At 50.1% G+C, this 15,115-nt stretch overlaps 2 protein-coding genes across 2 annotated transcripts; both read left to right on the plus strand.

The window, feature by feature from the left end:
- Positions 1–4,788: 4,788 nt before the first annotated feature.
- LOC132349841 (progonadoliberin-2) lies at positions 4,789–6,081 on the plus strand. Its single transcript, XM_059898672.1, has 3 exons — positions 4,789–4,939; positions 5,084–5,220; positions 6,073–6,081. The coding sequence occupies exons 1-3, from the start codon at positions 4,789–4,791 to the stop codon at positions 6,079–6,081; spliced, it is 297 nt and encodes a 98-aa protein (XP_059754655.1).
- Positions 6,082–6,582: 501 nt separating this feature from the next.
- MRPS26 (mitochondrial ribosomal protein S26) lies at positions 6,583–8,532 on the plus strand. The gene is made up of 4 exons (XM_059896434.1): positions 6,583–6,849; positions 6,944–7,090; positions 7,178–7,301; positions 8,032–8,532. The coding sequence occupies exons 1-4, from the start codon at positions 6,638–6,640 to the stop codon at positions 8,164–8,166; spliced, it is 618 nt and encodes a 205-aa protein (XP_059752417.1). The 5' UTR covers positions 6,583–6,637; the 3' UTR covers positions 8,167–8,532.
- The last annotated feature ends 6,583 nt before the right edge of the window (positions 8,533–15,115 follow it).

Here is a 15,115-nt window from a genome sequence, read left to right on the forward strand (position 1 = left end):
CTTCTTTCCAACAAACACAGCCCCTCTAGCTCTTAGGTAGTTATCAGGACCCTTCTTTCACTCCCAGCTTATCTTTGGTGCAGTGGTCCTAGCCAGCCTTGCTCCCTGGGGAAGATGGCCAGGGTCCTCACTGCTTCCCTAAGTACAGAGGCATGGAGGAGAGAGGGGTGGCTTGGCTTTCGGCTTTGAGTCAATTTGACCTCTCCAGTCCTTGGTGCTTTGCTGCAAAGCTATCTGGATCATGTCGCTCTGTCCAGAGCAAGTGTTTATATCTACACTTACTGTGTTAAACCGCTTCCATTTCCTTTCATATCTGTCCTCATTTCCAGGACTTTTATGTGGAAGTGCCTCAGATCCAGAGGCCAGGATGGTGGGAGTCTTAGATCCCAACTCGAAATTGAGCCTAACATGTTAGACAGAGTGTCTTAAATAAGGTGGATGTTCATTTATTTTTCATGTTAACAGTCTACCCAGTCCAGAGACCCAGTATCCTCCATCTCATGGTCCCAGTGTCCCTTAGGATGTTGTTCTCATCCTCATGGTTGAGGTCACTGTCTTTTCCCATGGAGAAGCAAAAAGAGCTTGGGCAAACAATTTCATTTTTAAAGACATGAAGCAAAAGTTGCACTTTTCACTTCCACTCATACCCCATTGGCTAAAACCTAGTCATAAGACCACACTGAGCTACAAAGGGTGCTGGGAAATGTGGTCTTTAGTTGAGGGCACAGCTGGGAGGGTGTGTCTGTTCATGGCCTCCTTTCTTCATGATCAGCCGAACACAGGAACAGGAGAGGAAACCGGTTGCCATGACTGTCAGTGCAGGGCTGAGAGAACCTTGCAGCCCTCGGGGCCTTTCTTAAGGATCAGGGGCCAGGGGCACCTCGGGGCTGCCAGGAGTGAGAGGTGGCACCCCCATCTGGCCCATGGAGGCATGCACAGAGATCACCGCTGCCGTGCTTGCTGGAGGAGGTAGGACTTGAACTGGACCTGCGGGATATTGGAAGTTTAGATGAGCGAAAGGAGGAAAGATCAGCGGAGCAGCATTACAGAGGGCCTCAGATTCCAGGCAAGCAAAGACGCAGTGGCTCCAAGATAGAAGCCACGTTCTGCACCACATACTCAGGGTGTATGCACGAAGCCCAGGAGCCACGACAGACCACCTTCTGGAAGGTTGCAAGGGGTGAAGTCGTGTAAGTCAGTAGGTGTACTCTGGTCCTTCTGTAGGAACCAAGGAACTGTAAGGGGCGATAATCTCAAAAGTCAGGAGGTTTAAAAGAAGCATGGATAAATTAAGCAAAGACAGAATCTAAAGAATTTCTGGTGAGGGGTGCCATGCTTGGGAAGGAAACCCTGTCTCTTTGCAAGCTACCTATTGGTGCCTCTGTGTAACCATGTCCAGGCAGATGGAGGAGGGCAAGCCGTGGGTCAGCAAGCCATGCAACGAACATATCCCCTGGTTGCTAAACAGACATCTTCAAGCAGGAATTATCCCAGCTCTTTGCTTCCTTCTCTCCCTCAGCTTATAGGTATGGCTCATCACTCCCTCTTCACCTCTTTCTTTTCCTGTATTATTCAGAGCTCACATGGTGTCAGGAGACATAAACCCGACAGGCTCAAAGGGAAGTGTATTGAGGCTCACATGGCACAATTGTGTGGGAAGGGCAGAGGAGATTGCTTCATCTAGTGCCCACTCCTCAGCCAGTCAGCTGTGACTGTGCCCACTGCACACCCAAACTTCTGGGGCCTGCCACACTTGCAGAGACCTCACTTCATCAAATTGTCTCTGTCCTGGGTTTTCCTTCATCCTCTACCCCCACCTGCCCAATATGCTCGTCTTTCATTTAAAAGAAGAAAAAGCAAGCACTTCCCCCATGCCTAAGTTCTTCCATTCCTGCATATTCCTTCCTTACCCTTTCATCCTCAGTGCTGAGCCCCAGGGATCCACTGTCTCCCTGTCCACTAGCACCCCGCTTGGTGTAATGACTGCCTCCTGACTTTTATCCTCACTCTGTAGCTTTTCCTCCACAGCCCCCTTCCTCAGAGGTCAGGCATTCCTGCAGTCTGTGTGGTGTGGACCCTCAGCCCTCCTCCAGCCCTGAGCTCCTGGTCCACACACCCCGCTTCCTACTGTGATTCCACAGGGTGGCCCAGAGGCACCAGTCTCGGGCTCTGCACACCCAGCGGTTTGCCCAGTCGCCAAAGCCCACTGCCCTTTTGTTCAGCCTCCAGCATTCTCTGCCCCCACCCACCCCGTCCCAGCCCTACTCCCACTGAGCACCAAACCCACAGGCCTGCTCCCCCCACAGATCCCCCCGTAGTTCTTGTGTTAGCTCTTCTCCATTTTGTCTCTTACCCTAGAGCACCCACTGCAGCCCTATTGCTGAGACTAGCTAACTCTCCATCCTTCACCCAGACCACCTGCTCAGGGGGTGTGCCCCTCTGTGCTCCTACAGCACCTGAGCATTCAACTCAAAACCTCTGCTTTCCCAACTGATTACAGCAGCCCCCAGACTGGAATAATGTGGCCTCAGGGCTGATTGTGAGCTAGAGCTCAGTGCTGAACAAATGGCTTTCTGTGTCCTGCTGAGAGGGATACAAAGATGAATTCCAGAGTTTATAATCTGGAAGGGGAAAGCAAATATTCCTGAAAGGCGAAGTATGTGGCCAGAAAGAAAGGGAAGCTTTCCCCTGGGAAGCTTGTTCTTGTTTGGATTTTTCAGGAAAAACCACAATCAAATTACAGAAAAAATAAAGGCACCCCATTCCTTTTTTAAAATAAACACCAGGGCCTTTGAATAAAACATTCTGTAAACCCAAACCAGAACTAAGCTAGTTTACTGAACTCAAAGAATTGTTTTCACTAAACCACAAAGCAAATGTTTTCCTAAAATTTACTTGGTTAACCAATACATAAAGGGACAAAATCTGTTTCCCAAAACAGTTTAACTGATCATACGGTCCAAATATTCATTTCAGGTAAGTCAGTTTGGAAATTCACCCATGCCCTTCTGCCTGGGCAGCTGAAGTCGAGGTGCCCATGATGTCATCTCCCCCATCTCTGCCACAGAATTTGACACACCTGCTCTCCCAGTGACCAGCCACTGCGATGCCCAGCCTGACCCTGCCCTCGCACTTGCTGTTCAAATTGCTGTCCAAAGGCAGAGATTGGCTAACCCTATAAGTTGGCCTCTGCCCCCCAGAGGCTGGTGGCTGGCAGCGGAAAGCTGAGCTGATGCAGACTAAGGCGGGAGCCGTTTCTGGCATTCCAGGGGCTGTGCCCAAATCCATGAATGGTCCTGGGCCAAGTACAGGATGAGGAGGGGTTGGAACCTTGAGGGACAAAATTATTCCTACCACCTTTGGATAGGCCCACAAAGGCTGCACTGCCCCCTTAACTGGGCCCCCTGTCAGGGACCTGCTTGGAGGAGAGAGAGGCCACCTGTGGGGTAGCTATGCCCCACCCAAACCTACTTCCACCTGGAGTGACCCAGTCCTGGTGCCCAGGTGTGTGGATGAGGACCATCCCACCCAACCCATTTTACAAGTGGGCAAACAAGCCCTCAGGAAGAGTGGTCATAGCTCTCCCCAGACTTCTTAACAGGCTGCTGGGCTCCTCACTCTTAGGCCCCCACTTTTTTACCAGAGAAAGTCCTGAGCTGGGTGGGACTCAGGGAGACCCCAGGCATTGCCTCTCTTAGGGCCATAATTTGCTGTGTCAGAGAGGGCTGTGAGGGCTTTCTAGACCTAAGGGCAGGAGCTTGAGAATGCAGCTAGGGAAGTGGCTAGATGAGACTTCAGGGGCATAGGCCAGGCTGAAGCAGGAGTCCTGTGACTTCAGATCCCTGGGAAGATGGAAGAAGGAGGCGTCTGTCTGGTGACCCCAGGACCAGCAGCTGAACATACACTGGGAAGGGAAGAGAGTTGGTGGCGAGCTGCCACCCGTCCCCTCTTTGAGACATCATTGGAGTCTGTGGGCCCAGAGCAGTGGGTGGAACTACCTGAGCAATAAATCTTGGGTCTGGCTGCCTGGGTTCCACTGCTGCCTGGAGGAGCCACCTCAAAGGAGCCACTTCATCCACAGCTCTCCCTCAGTGAGTGAAAAGGCTGCCCTCCCCAGGGCTGGGGCTCCGGGATGGAGCTCTATTCTGGGTGCATGGTACACTGCTCCTCTTCCCCCTCCCAAGTCCCTCTACCCCTGACCCATGCCCAGAAAAGCCCCCTTTCCCTCATCTCTCCCCAACAACACTATTCCTGTGCCTGCTGCCCCTAGCGTGGGAGGGACAAGGGGTAGAAACCCTTGCCCCTGTAACCACCACACATCCATTCCACATCCCCAACTGCCATGGAAGAGAGATAGCAACCCACAGGGAAAAGGAGCTGAGGGCCTGCCAATAACATCCCCCAGCACTGGGTGCCCCAGATGCCCCCACACTGCTGCCTGTCTCTTGAACAACTCCTCTGTTCCCCTCTCCAACCTTCTCTCACTTCTGGGATCCCTGAGGGAAGAAAGGGTAGTCCTGCCCTACTGCGGAAGGCCCTCAACTGGCAAAGCGGGGAGCCTCTGTGCCCCAGGGGTTCTGGGAGGTGGCTAGTTGCCAGGAGCCCTCAGGGTCCAGAACCCTGTAGTCCTGGTATAAGGAGCAATAGCAGAAGAGAGAAGAACATGAGGAGACACTGAAGCTGCCCCTGCAACGCCAGTTGTCCAAGGGGACCCCGGAGGAAGAGGAAGGGGGTACGGATGGGAGCACTCCTCGAGTGCTGTCCACTGTCCCTGGGAGCAGCCCTGCCATGGCCAGCTTTGGGCTAGGCCTCCTGGTGCTGCTGCTGACCACCCACCCTGAACCCTCGAAGGCTCAGCACTGGTCCCACAGCTGGCACCCTGAAGGAAAGCAAGCCTCCAGCTCACTCCATGACCCCCAACATACTCCTGGGCCCCCAGGTGAGTTGAAGGGTCTCCCCAGCCTAAGTGAGAAGAAGAAGGTGCTGGCTGGGGCTCTTTCATCTACCTCAAGCCTTGGGTGGAGGTGGGGAGGGCAGGCTGCAGCCTCAGTTCCCTTCTAAGGAAGGGTTCTGGGCACTGCAGCTCACAGCCCAGGCCAAATTGTCCCCAACCTCCCAAGCGATGTTCTGGCTCCCCATAAGGACAGTGTGCCCAGGGAAAGTAGGACCATGGCCCGGTGGCTCCTCTGCAGGAAGCAGCACCTGGTGCAGACACTGCTGGTAAGTAGAGTGAAAGGCCCCCAGCGTTGGCCACTAGGGGCCAGCTAAGAACTGGCTGGGGGTGAGGGGGAATGATACACCACTGAGTTACTTATTTATTTTTGGCTGCCTTGGGTCTTTTTTGCTGTGTGCGGGATTTCTCTAGTTGCGGCGAAGGGGGGCTACTCTTCATTGCAGTGCGCAGGCTTCTCACTGTGGTGGCTTCTCGTTGCGGAGCACAGGCTCCAGGCGCACGGGCCTCAGTAGTTGTGGCACATGGGCTCAGTAGTTGTGGCTCGCGGGCTCTAGAGCGCAGGCTCAGTAGTTGTGGCTCGCGGGCTTAGCTGCTCCGCAGCATGTGGGATCTTCCCGGACCAGGGCTCGAACCCGTGTCCCCTGCACTGGCAGGCGGATTCTTAACCACTGCGCCACCAGGGAAGCCCCAATCCTAGACAATTTATGATGAAATACTATGTTAGATTAAAGTAAAAGATTAGAAGTCACTAGTGGACTAGAAGGAGGTACTAAAAAACTCCATAAATAAGACAGGGGCGGCTGTGAAGTCCCCCAGGCTTCTAGACAGCCAAGTGAAGCCAGTGTGGCTCAAGGTGGGCAGGCCCACAGCCAGTGGAAAGAGGTGAGGGGTGCGACCTCACACTCCGCAGTACGGCCCCGATAACCAGGTGGTCATTGATACGTGCACTGGGAATGACTCAGTGATTGCAGAGCTCCCCAAGGCCAATAGCAGAAGATAGGTGTAGGGAGATGGTTTATTATTTTGCAAATTGTATTTTAAAGTGCACCATGGGAGCACGATAACTACAGGAGAAAGCGTAAATTCCTATAAGGCAAGACCTTATCGCCTAATTTCAGTCGGTGTGAGCTCCGGTTTTTAGATATCAGGTGGGCAACGCCCGTTAGCACAATGAGCTAGAGAACCCGCAGGCTGGGTCTTCTAGGAGGCTAGGGGGCGTCCGCAGGACGTGGGAGCCGCAACACCGGCCGTCGGCCAATCCTGCGCAGCGAGGCCAAGCCGGGAGGCGAGGGAAGAGGAGGGGGAGGGTAAGGCCGCAGCTCGGCGGTCAGGTGACCAGAGCGTCACGGGGAATGATCGCCCCCTCCTCCCGCAGACCCGACCCCGAGCGCCGCGCCCCGCTGCCCTCCAGTAAAGGTGTGAGGTCCCTGAAGTTGTTGCATCCTTTGTCCCCTCTCTCTCCATTGAGACCCTTCCCCGGGTGGGGGCTGGAGGGATGCAGGTCGGAACCCGGCCCCGCAGAGAGGACACAGCCAGGTTCCGGGGAGCGGGGGCGGACGCAAATGTCAGCGGGCAACAGAGGGTGGGGGCGGAGCCCGCGGACTACGCGTCCCGTGGTGCCCCGCGGCCACTTCCGGGCCCCCGTAATGCCCTGCGGCGTGCCGGACGCTGGGCGGTCTGGCCATGCTTCGCACGCTGAGCGCCCGGGGCGCGCGGCCCATGGCCCGGCCCCCAGCCCCGTTTCTGCTCCCCGTGCGCTGCCGCAAGACCCGCCACGACCCGCCGGCCAAGTCCAAGGTCGGGCGCGTGGCGACCCCCCCCGCTGTGGATCCTGCGGAATTCTTCGTGCTGACGGAGCGTTACCGTCAGTACCGCCAGACGGTGCGCGCCCTCAGGTGTGTGTGACGGAGGGGGAGGCGGTGCCGTCCGGCGTGTGTGTTAGGGCGGGCGGGCGAAGAGAGTGCCGACCTTGGGCGCGTCTCCGTCCAGGCTGGAGTTCGTGTCCGAGGTGCGCAAGAAGGTGCACGAGGCCCGGGCCGGGGTCCTGGCAGAGCGCAAGGCACTGGAGGACGCCGCTGAGCACCGCGAGCTGATGGCCTGGAACCAGGCGGAGAACCAGCGGCTGGGCGAGCTGCGGTGAGTGGGGCGGGAGGGGGGGCGGGGCCACCTTGCCGGCCCGGAGACACCCAGCCACGCTCAACCTCGGCCTCTCACTCCTCCCAGGATGGCCAGGCTGCGGCAGGAGGCGCGGGAGCAGGAGCGGCGGCAGGCGGAGGAGGAGGCCCGGCAGGCCCGAGAGGCGCAGGCTTGGGCGCAGCTCAAGGAGCGTGAAGTGCTGCAGCTGCAGGTGGGCCGTGTCTCCAGAGGGTGGGGCTGCAGGCCGCGAACTCCGCCGGTGCCGCGAGTCCTGCGCGCAGCCAGGTGGGGGAGGTGGGGCCCGGCTACATGCAGAGGGAAGAGAGTAGCCTTGAGTCTTGACACGGGGTTAGCAAGTGAGGATTTGGAAGAGGAGGCGTGCAGGGAGAGTGGCTGTCAGGCGTGAAGACCCGGAGGTGAGAGTTGACACTGCAGTGTTCACGTGGCTAGCCGCTGTCTGTGAGACTGGCCCCCGCGTTCCCCAAGGAGTTTATATTTTGCCGTGAGGGTGGGAAAGTCACCGAAGGGTTTAAACATTTTGGCCTGGGATGGCAGGTGTGAGACTTAAAAGCAGGGAGACCAGTTAGAAGTGATCCAGCGAGAATGAATGAGGCTTGAGTTAAAGTAATAGAGGGAGAAGGACAGTTTGAGAGACATTGAGAGATCTAGGCAATATTGAGAGACTGATTCCACCCAGTGAATTGTCACAGCTGGTGTGTCTGGGTTTTGGCCGAAGTGTCCAGGGGAGGATTGTCTAAGAGAACTGAATGTGGCAAAGCTGCCTGATGTTCTTCCACTGGAAGGTCAGCGGGGTGCTCAGAGAAGACCTGGGCTGCAGACATCTTTCCCACAGGAGAGCTGGAGCCCCTCCCTCAGTGGGCTAAAGGCTAGCAGGCATGTTCTGAGGGCTCCCATTCAGCTGGCCTTCTCTCTTCCAATAGGAGGAGGCAAAAAACTTCATCACCCGAGAGAACCTGGAGGCGCGGGTGGAAGAGGCGTTGGACTCCCCCAAGAGCTACAATTGGGCCATCACCAGAGAGGGGCTGGTGGTCAGGCCACAGCACAAGGGCTCCTGAGGGCCCAGTAAGGACAGTGCCCACCCAGGGACCGTGGGGGTGGGGGGATTGGGCCTGATCTGGAATAAAGCAGTTGTTTCTTATGAAGGAGGAGGCTCTACCTATTCCAGTGCAGCCTTCACTTTTGGGCCTCAGCACCCACCACTTGGTCAGAAACTCCACACACACAGTGCCCTGTTCTGCACCCATGTACAACTCTTAGCAAAACACCAGACCTTAGAAGTTTCCATCTCACAGAGGAGCATAGTCCCCTCGGCAGCCAGGTCATCTCCTGAGTATCCTCAAGGTCAGTGGTTGGCATATTGCAGTCCTTGGGCCAAATCTGACCTATTGCTTCTTTTTGTAAATAAAGTGTATTGGAACACAGCCACAGCTATTCATTGACTGCTTTCACACTACAATGGCAGAGATGAGCAGGTGCAACAGAGACCTTATGACTTGCAAAGTCTAAAATATTGTTATGTGCCTTTTTAAATTGAAATATAGTTGATTTACAATGTTTTGTTAGTTTCAGGTGTACAGCAGAGTAATTCAGTTATACATATACATCTATTTTTTAGATTCCTTTCCATTATAGGTTATTACAAGATAATATAGTTCCCTGTGCTGTACAGTAGGCCCTTGCTGGTTATCTGTTTTATATATAGTAATGTGTATATTTTAATCCCAAACTCCTAATTTAGCTGCCCCCCCCCCATTATATGACTTTTTTTTTTTTTTGGAGGGCCGCACCATGCGGCATGCAGAACTTCCCCTACCAGGGATCAGACCTGTGCCTCCTGCAGTGGAAGTGCAGAGTCTTAACCACTGGACCACCAGGGAAGTCCTATATGACTTCTTACAGAAAAAGTTTGTTGACCCCTGATCTAGGGCTTTCAGGCTCCAGCAAGGAGCAGGTATCACCCAGTAACTGAGCCACAAAGTAGCCATTGGCCAAAGACCTGCTTCTGCTTGACCCTGAGTTTTGCTGGCCAGGGTCTGGTGTGCCCAAGACACAGAAGGCAAGAAGACCCCGTTTCTTCTGGTGGCCCTCTCCACCCTTGGCCTCGGTGACCCACATTTACCCTGGCAGTGCCAGCTTCGTTGGACCACACACCAGATTGGTGCTGGCAGAGGCTTGATTGACCTTTATAAGGTCAGTGTGGCTTGTCAAGCACTTGGAGCAAACCAGAAATACTTGTGATTAAAGTTCACAAGGTTGGGGACTTCCCTGGTGGTCCAGTGGGTAAAACTCTGTGCTCCCAATGGAGGGGGCCCGGGTTCAATCCCTGGTTGGGAATCTAGATTCTGCATGCATGCCACAGCTAAGAGTCCGCATGCCACAACTAAAGGATCCCGCAGGCCTCAACTAAGACCCGGTGCAGCCTAAATAAATAAATATTAAAATAAAATAAAGTTCACAAGGTTGAATAAGTGAGCATACAGATCCACAGCCCCTACTCAGGTGCAGGCCCTCCAAGAACATCCAGGGTGAGGAAGAGACATGTTTCTCTGAGCCAGAGCTTATGTCCCTTTGCCACCATTCACTGAACTTTGCCTAGATACCACCAGAGGAAAAAACAAAACAGAATCCTTGCTTCTTTCCCTAATGCCCATGTTGTAGATAGGACCTGAGACCCTCAAGAAATGAAAACCTTTTAGGGAATATGGGCAATCCCTCACATTCAGGTAGGGAAGCAGGTAATAGAGATGCAAGCAAAGGGCCATGATTATCATAGTGCCTAGGACACAGTCCCCATCAGGGTATTGCATCCCTGAGGGCAATGGCCTCCCTCCTCAGGCTGGTAATAGCTCTTCCCTGGCACTGAGCCCAGGCACAGCACAGTGGAGTCCTGGATTTCAGGTGCTCAGCGTAATTTCTAGGGTGAGAGCTGATGGGCACACATTGTGGGCCATGGATTATGCCCACAGCCTTGGGCTTTGTTATGGTGAGGAGTGGGCCATCTGGTCCCCTGCAGAGGAAGCCTTTGGTGAGCTTTCACATGGGACATTGAGCCTGTTTGGGGAAGTCCCTGCTCCTCTATCAGGATCCAGACAAGCCATCTGTCTTCAGGTACAGGAGACAGTGTCATACCTTCTTGAAACTCTTGTCTTTGGGCTGTTTTTCCTTCACTGGTGTCCTGCATGGGGCTATAATTCCTTAGCATTCATTGCTGATAGCAGCATGTCATGCAGAGCTACCTGTAAACCAAGCATGAACATTTTTGTTCTCCACCCACAGCCATCTTACTGGTTTTGGCACAAATAGGCAGTTTAGTAACTTCAGGGTTAATTCAAGCCTAATGCCATCTGTACCTGCATTTAATGGATTGTAAAGTGCTGCTAGGTGCACACGTAAGCTGTCAGATCATACCCAGTCCAGGTTGCAGAGTTATGTGGTGTCCCATGGAAGAATGCCTAATCTCCAGTAGAACCCTAATAGTTAACCTGATGGCCAGTCTTGCTCAGAAACACCAGGGCCTCTTCTGATTCTTACCTCAAGTTCCAAATACGGTTTGGATCTGCTACAGACAACGTGAGCTTGTACCTCCTAGAGAGAATCTTCTCTTGCTCAAGGCCCCACTTAGTAGTAGATTTGAGGGCTACCCAATAAATGCATTTGGAGCACAATACCCAAATGTAAATGCTTTCACCAAAATTTGAAGAGGCCTACCGTGCTTTGTGTACAATAGGGTAGAGAGGATGGGGACAAGTAGAATTTGTGTTTCACTTGTTGGGAGAGGTATGCTGACCCCCAAGAACTTGGTTGAGTGAGCACTTTTTTCCCAGGATTTATGTCCCCAGTCAAGCATAGGTGTTTTGGGAAGTTCCGTGGTGGTCCAGTGGTTAGGACTCGGCACTTTCACTGCTGTGGCACAGGTTCAATCCCTGGTTGGGCAGCTAAGATCCTGCAAGCCCCTGCAAGTCTCGTGGTATGGCCAGAAAAAAAAAGCATAGGTGTTTTACCAAAACACGCAGGATTCTTGCCACTTCCAGTTCTCTAGGAAAAGCAGCATGACATCAGCGAAGTGGACCACCATTATGTCCTTGGGGTGGGTGGTCAGGGTCTTGAGGATTGGACTGTGCAGAGTTATTCACCTCTTGGGCTGGGTTGTGGTGATATACTGCTGCTAGGGCAAGGCATACTGCTAGTAGTAGTCCAGGTGGACAGAAAAGAATGTATTTGCCACGTGAATGGGTGCCGGGTGCCTCTGTCTGTTCCGTCAAGGAGACCACCTAGACCTCAGTAAGCCTAAAGTCATTCCCCATATTTTTGCAGTATACTTCAAATTTTCTGTGTGTATCCAATGTTCCCTGAAATCTTTGGGAAATTTCCCCCTGAACTTAACCCTGTGGTTATTTTCCTGACACAAGTACAGAAGTGAAATGGATACCTAGGAAGCAAGCCTAGTTGACTGCTAAAATGAGGGCAATTCTGAATTCTGGCAGGAAGAGTCAAGCTTGGAACTCTTTTTCCTTCCCAAATAGGAAATCAAAAGCGATATTTGCAATCCCAAATCCTGAGACAAACAGGCATTTCTCCTGAGGGGTGCTTCGATGATTATTTCCTCAGTGCAGGTAAATGCATAAGCCATGAATGTGAACATCCATGTCTGGGTAAATTCATAGTGCAGTTTACAAAGCCTTGAGATCAAGAACCTGTAAGGAAGAACACCATACTGCCACGGGGCCCAATAAAGTGACATAAAGAAAGGCAGAGCTGCATAAGCCCCACCCTCACCAGTACTCTACAGTGGCTCTGTGGGTCACTGATATCTAATAATCTTCCACCATTCTTTGGGCATTTTCCCTCGCTGAGGGAAATGTTATGTTCACACTCACTTTTTTAATGCTGGCTCATGCAGGAGAAAATGGTCTGAGAGTGGGACTTTGTGTCTGGGAAACCCATAACTGAGGTATAAACATCAACCGTGACTATTGCACCTTTGCCTGTCACTGCCAGAGCCAAGCCCACAAGTGCTGGTGCTGGCTGACCCGTTGCTGCTGCTGCTGGAACTGCTGTGCCTGTGCAGGAAGGAACACAGGAGCCACACTTAACCGCCTCCACTGCTGCTGCAGCTGCCAGAAGTACCAGAAGCTGAGGGGAAATGTGGATTTGCCCTTCCTCTGGCTTTAAAAACAAATCTTTTGTCAGTCACTCCTATGTTACTGTCATAATGGAAGACAGCTGGCAAGGAAGGCTGGGAAATGTGTGCAGGCCTCCAGCCCCCTGTGAATCTGAGAGCTATGGATGAATAACTGGTACAAACCAATTTTTTTAGAAGCACTGTTTCTCACAACTTACAGTATTTAGAATGGTATAGGCAGAATTGTTTTATGGGGACTTCTTTAAAATAAGGCGAAATGAAATTTGAGACAGTCATATATTTTGGCAATCAGGGATTCATACTTTCTGAAATTCTGCAAAAATTATCAGTAGCAACAAACAGCATATCACTAGCTTGTTTTTTAATCTGAAAAATGTGATACTTTCAAATATAGTTTTGTTTAAAAACATATAGTTTAATTCTAACTTTTAATAATAGACAAATTTTATTTGTCAAGAAGAGTTTCATGTAAAATATCTCCAAATTATTGTTTGGCAAAGGTCATTAAAATACATATTTCTGAAAACAGCAGTTTGTAAGCAGCTGTTCTATATACATCTCTTTTATCATCATTTATCAGAATTGTCACTTCTTTGTGTGAGACACATGGTTTTTTCCCTCTGAATATTTTATTGCTGCCTGTGACATTCAGCACTTCGGAAATTTTTTTTTTTTTTTTTTTAATCCGGAGTGTATTTTACACTTATAGCACATCTCAATTCAGACAGCCACATTTCTTTTCTTTTCTTTTTTTTTTTTAATGTAGGTGGAAACGCTTCAATTTAGTTTTCTTTTTTTTTAAAAACTTTGGGGTCATTATTTATTTATTTATTTATTTATTTATTTATTTATGGCTGCGTTGGGTCTTCGTTTCTGTGCGAGGGCTTTCTCCAATTGTGGCAAGCGGGGGCCACTCTTCATCGCGGTGCGCGGGCCTCTCACTATCGCGGCCTCTCGTTGAGGAGCACAGGCTCCAGACACGCAGGCTCAGCAATTGTGGCTCACGGGCCTAGTTGCTCCGTGGCATGTGGGATCTTCCCAGACCAGGGCTCGAACCCGTGTCCCCTGCATTGGCAGGCAGATTCTCAACCACTGCGCCACCAGGGAAGCCCCCGGAAATTTTTTTAAATGACAAATTTCCCAGACAACATATGGACTGGAAGAAGATACTTGCAAACGATGTGACCAACAAAGGCTTAATTTCCGAAGTACACAAACAGCTCATACAACTCAATATCAAAAAGAAGAGACAACCCCACCAAAAAATGGGCAGAAAACTTAAGTATACATTTCTCCAAAGAAGACATACAGAAGACCAACAGGCATATGAAAAGATGCTGAGCATTGCTAATTATTAGAGAAATGCAAATCAAAAGTACAATGAGGGATCACCTCATACTGGTCAGAATGGCCATCATCAAAAAGTCTACAAATAAATCACTCAGCCCATAGCAGTCCTTCAATAAATCATCATTCCCCCACATTAAAAAAAAAAAGTCTACAAATAATAAATGCTGGAGAGCGTGTGGAGAAAAGGGAATCGTCCTACGCTGTTGGTGGGAATGTAAATTGATGTAGCCACTATGGAGAACAGTATGGAGATTACTTAAAAAACTAAAAATAGGGTTGCCGTATGATCCAGCAATCCCACTCCTGGGTGTATATCTGCAAAAGACGAGAACACTAATTAGAAAAGATACATGCACACCAATGTTCATAGCAGCACTATTTACGATCTCCAAGACACGGAAGCAACCTAAGTGTCCATCAACAGGTGAATGGATAAAGAAGATGTGGTGTACATATACAATGGACTATTACTCAGCCATAAAAAAGAATGAAATAATGCCATTTGCAGCAATATGGATGTACCTAGAGATTATTATTCTGGGTGAAGTAAATCAGACAAAGACAAATATATGATATCACATATGTAGAATCAAAAAAAATGATGCAAATGAACTTATTTACAGAACAGAAACAGACTCAGACATAGAAAGCAATCTTATGGTTACCAAAGGGGAAAGGTCAGGGGGAGGGATAAATTGGGAGTTTGGGATTAACAGGTACACACTACTCTATATAAAATAACCAACAAGGACCTACTATATAGCACAGGGAATTATATTCAATATCTTGTAAAAAACCTACAATGAAAAAGAATTTATATATATATATATATGTGTATATATATGTGTGTGTGTGTGTGTATATATATATATATATATATATATCTGAATCACTTTGCTGTACACCTGAAACTAACAACATTGTAAATCAACTATACTTCAATAAAAAAATAAAAAATAAAATTATATAGCCAATAATAACAATTTCCAGTATTTCAGTTACTTCCTGACCTGGCAAAATTTAAGTTTTTGTTTTTGGATGATCTTTGCAAGTGGAATAACTGCTCCAGAAAACTAATTTGGGGATGACTTGAGCTGATTGAGTCACACCTTGTGGCTTCCGGGACCCTTTTGTGAGTTTATAGTAGAAATTTAAAATCTCTAAGAGATATGGGAGTGTTTGCATGATTTCCCTGCTCACTGCTTCAATCCAGAAATCCATATGAATAAGTTAAAAATAGAGAAAGCATGGTGAGAGGCTACGTAGCTTAGTGGTTACAAACCTGGTGCAATCTGCCTGGGTTTGAATCCTAGCTCCCCTTCATACTACTTTGTTCCCAATGTCTTTGGGAACATTTCTTAGTCTCTCTATGCCTCAGTTTCCTCAAAAGTAAAATAGGAATAATACTGATATCTACGTATAAGATTATTGTAATTAAATGAGACATTCATGTAAAGCTAAAGTTCAGTGCTTGGGACTTAGTAGGTGCTCAATACATGTTAAATGCTATT

The sequence above is a fragment of the Balaenoptera ricei genome, chromosome 15 (assembly GCF_028023285.1).
Source record: "Balaenoptera ricei isolate mBalRic1 chromosome 15, mBalRic1.hap2, whole genome shotgun sequence".
Classification (NCBI taxonomy): domain Eukaryota; kingdom Metazoa; phylum Chordata; class Mammalia; order Artiodactyla; family Balaenopteridae; genus Balaenoptera; species Balaenoptera ricei.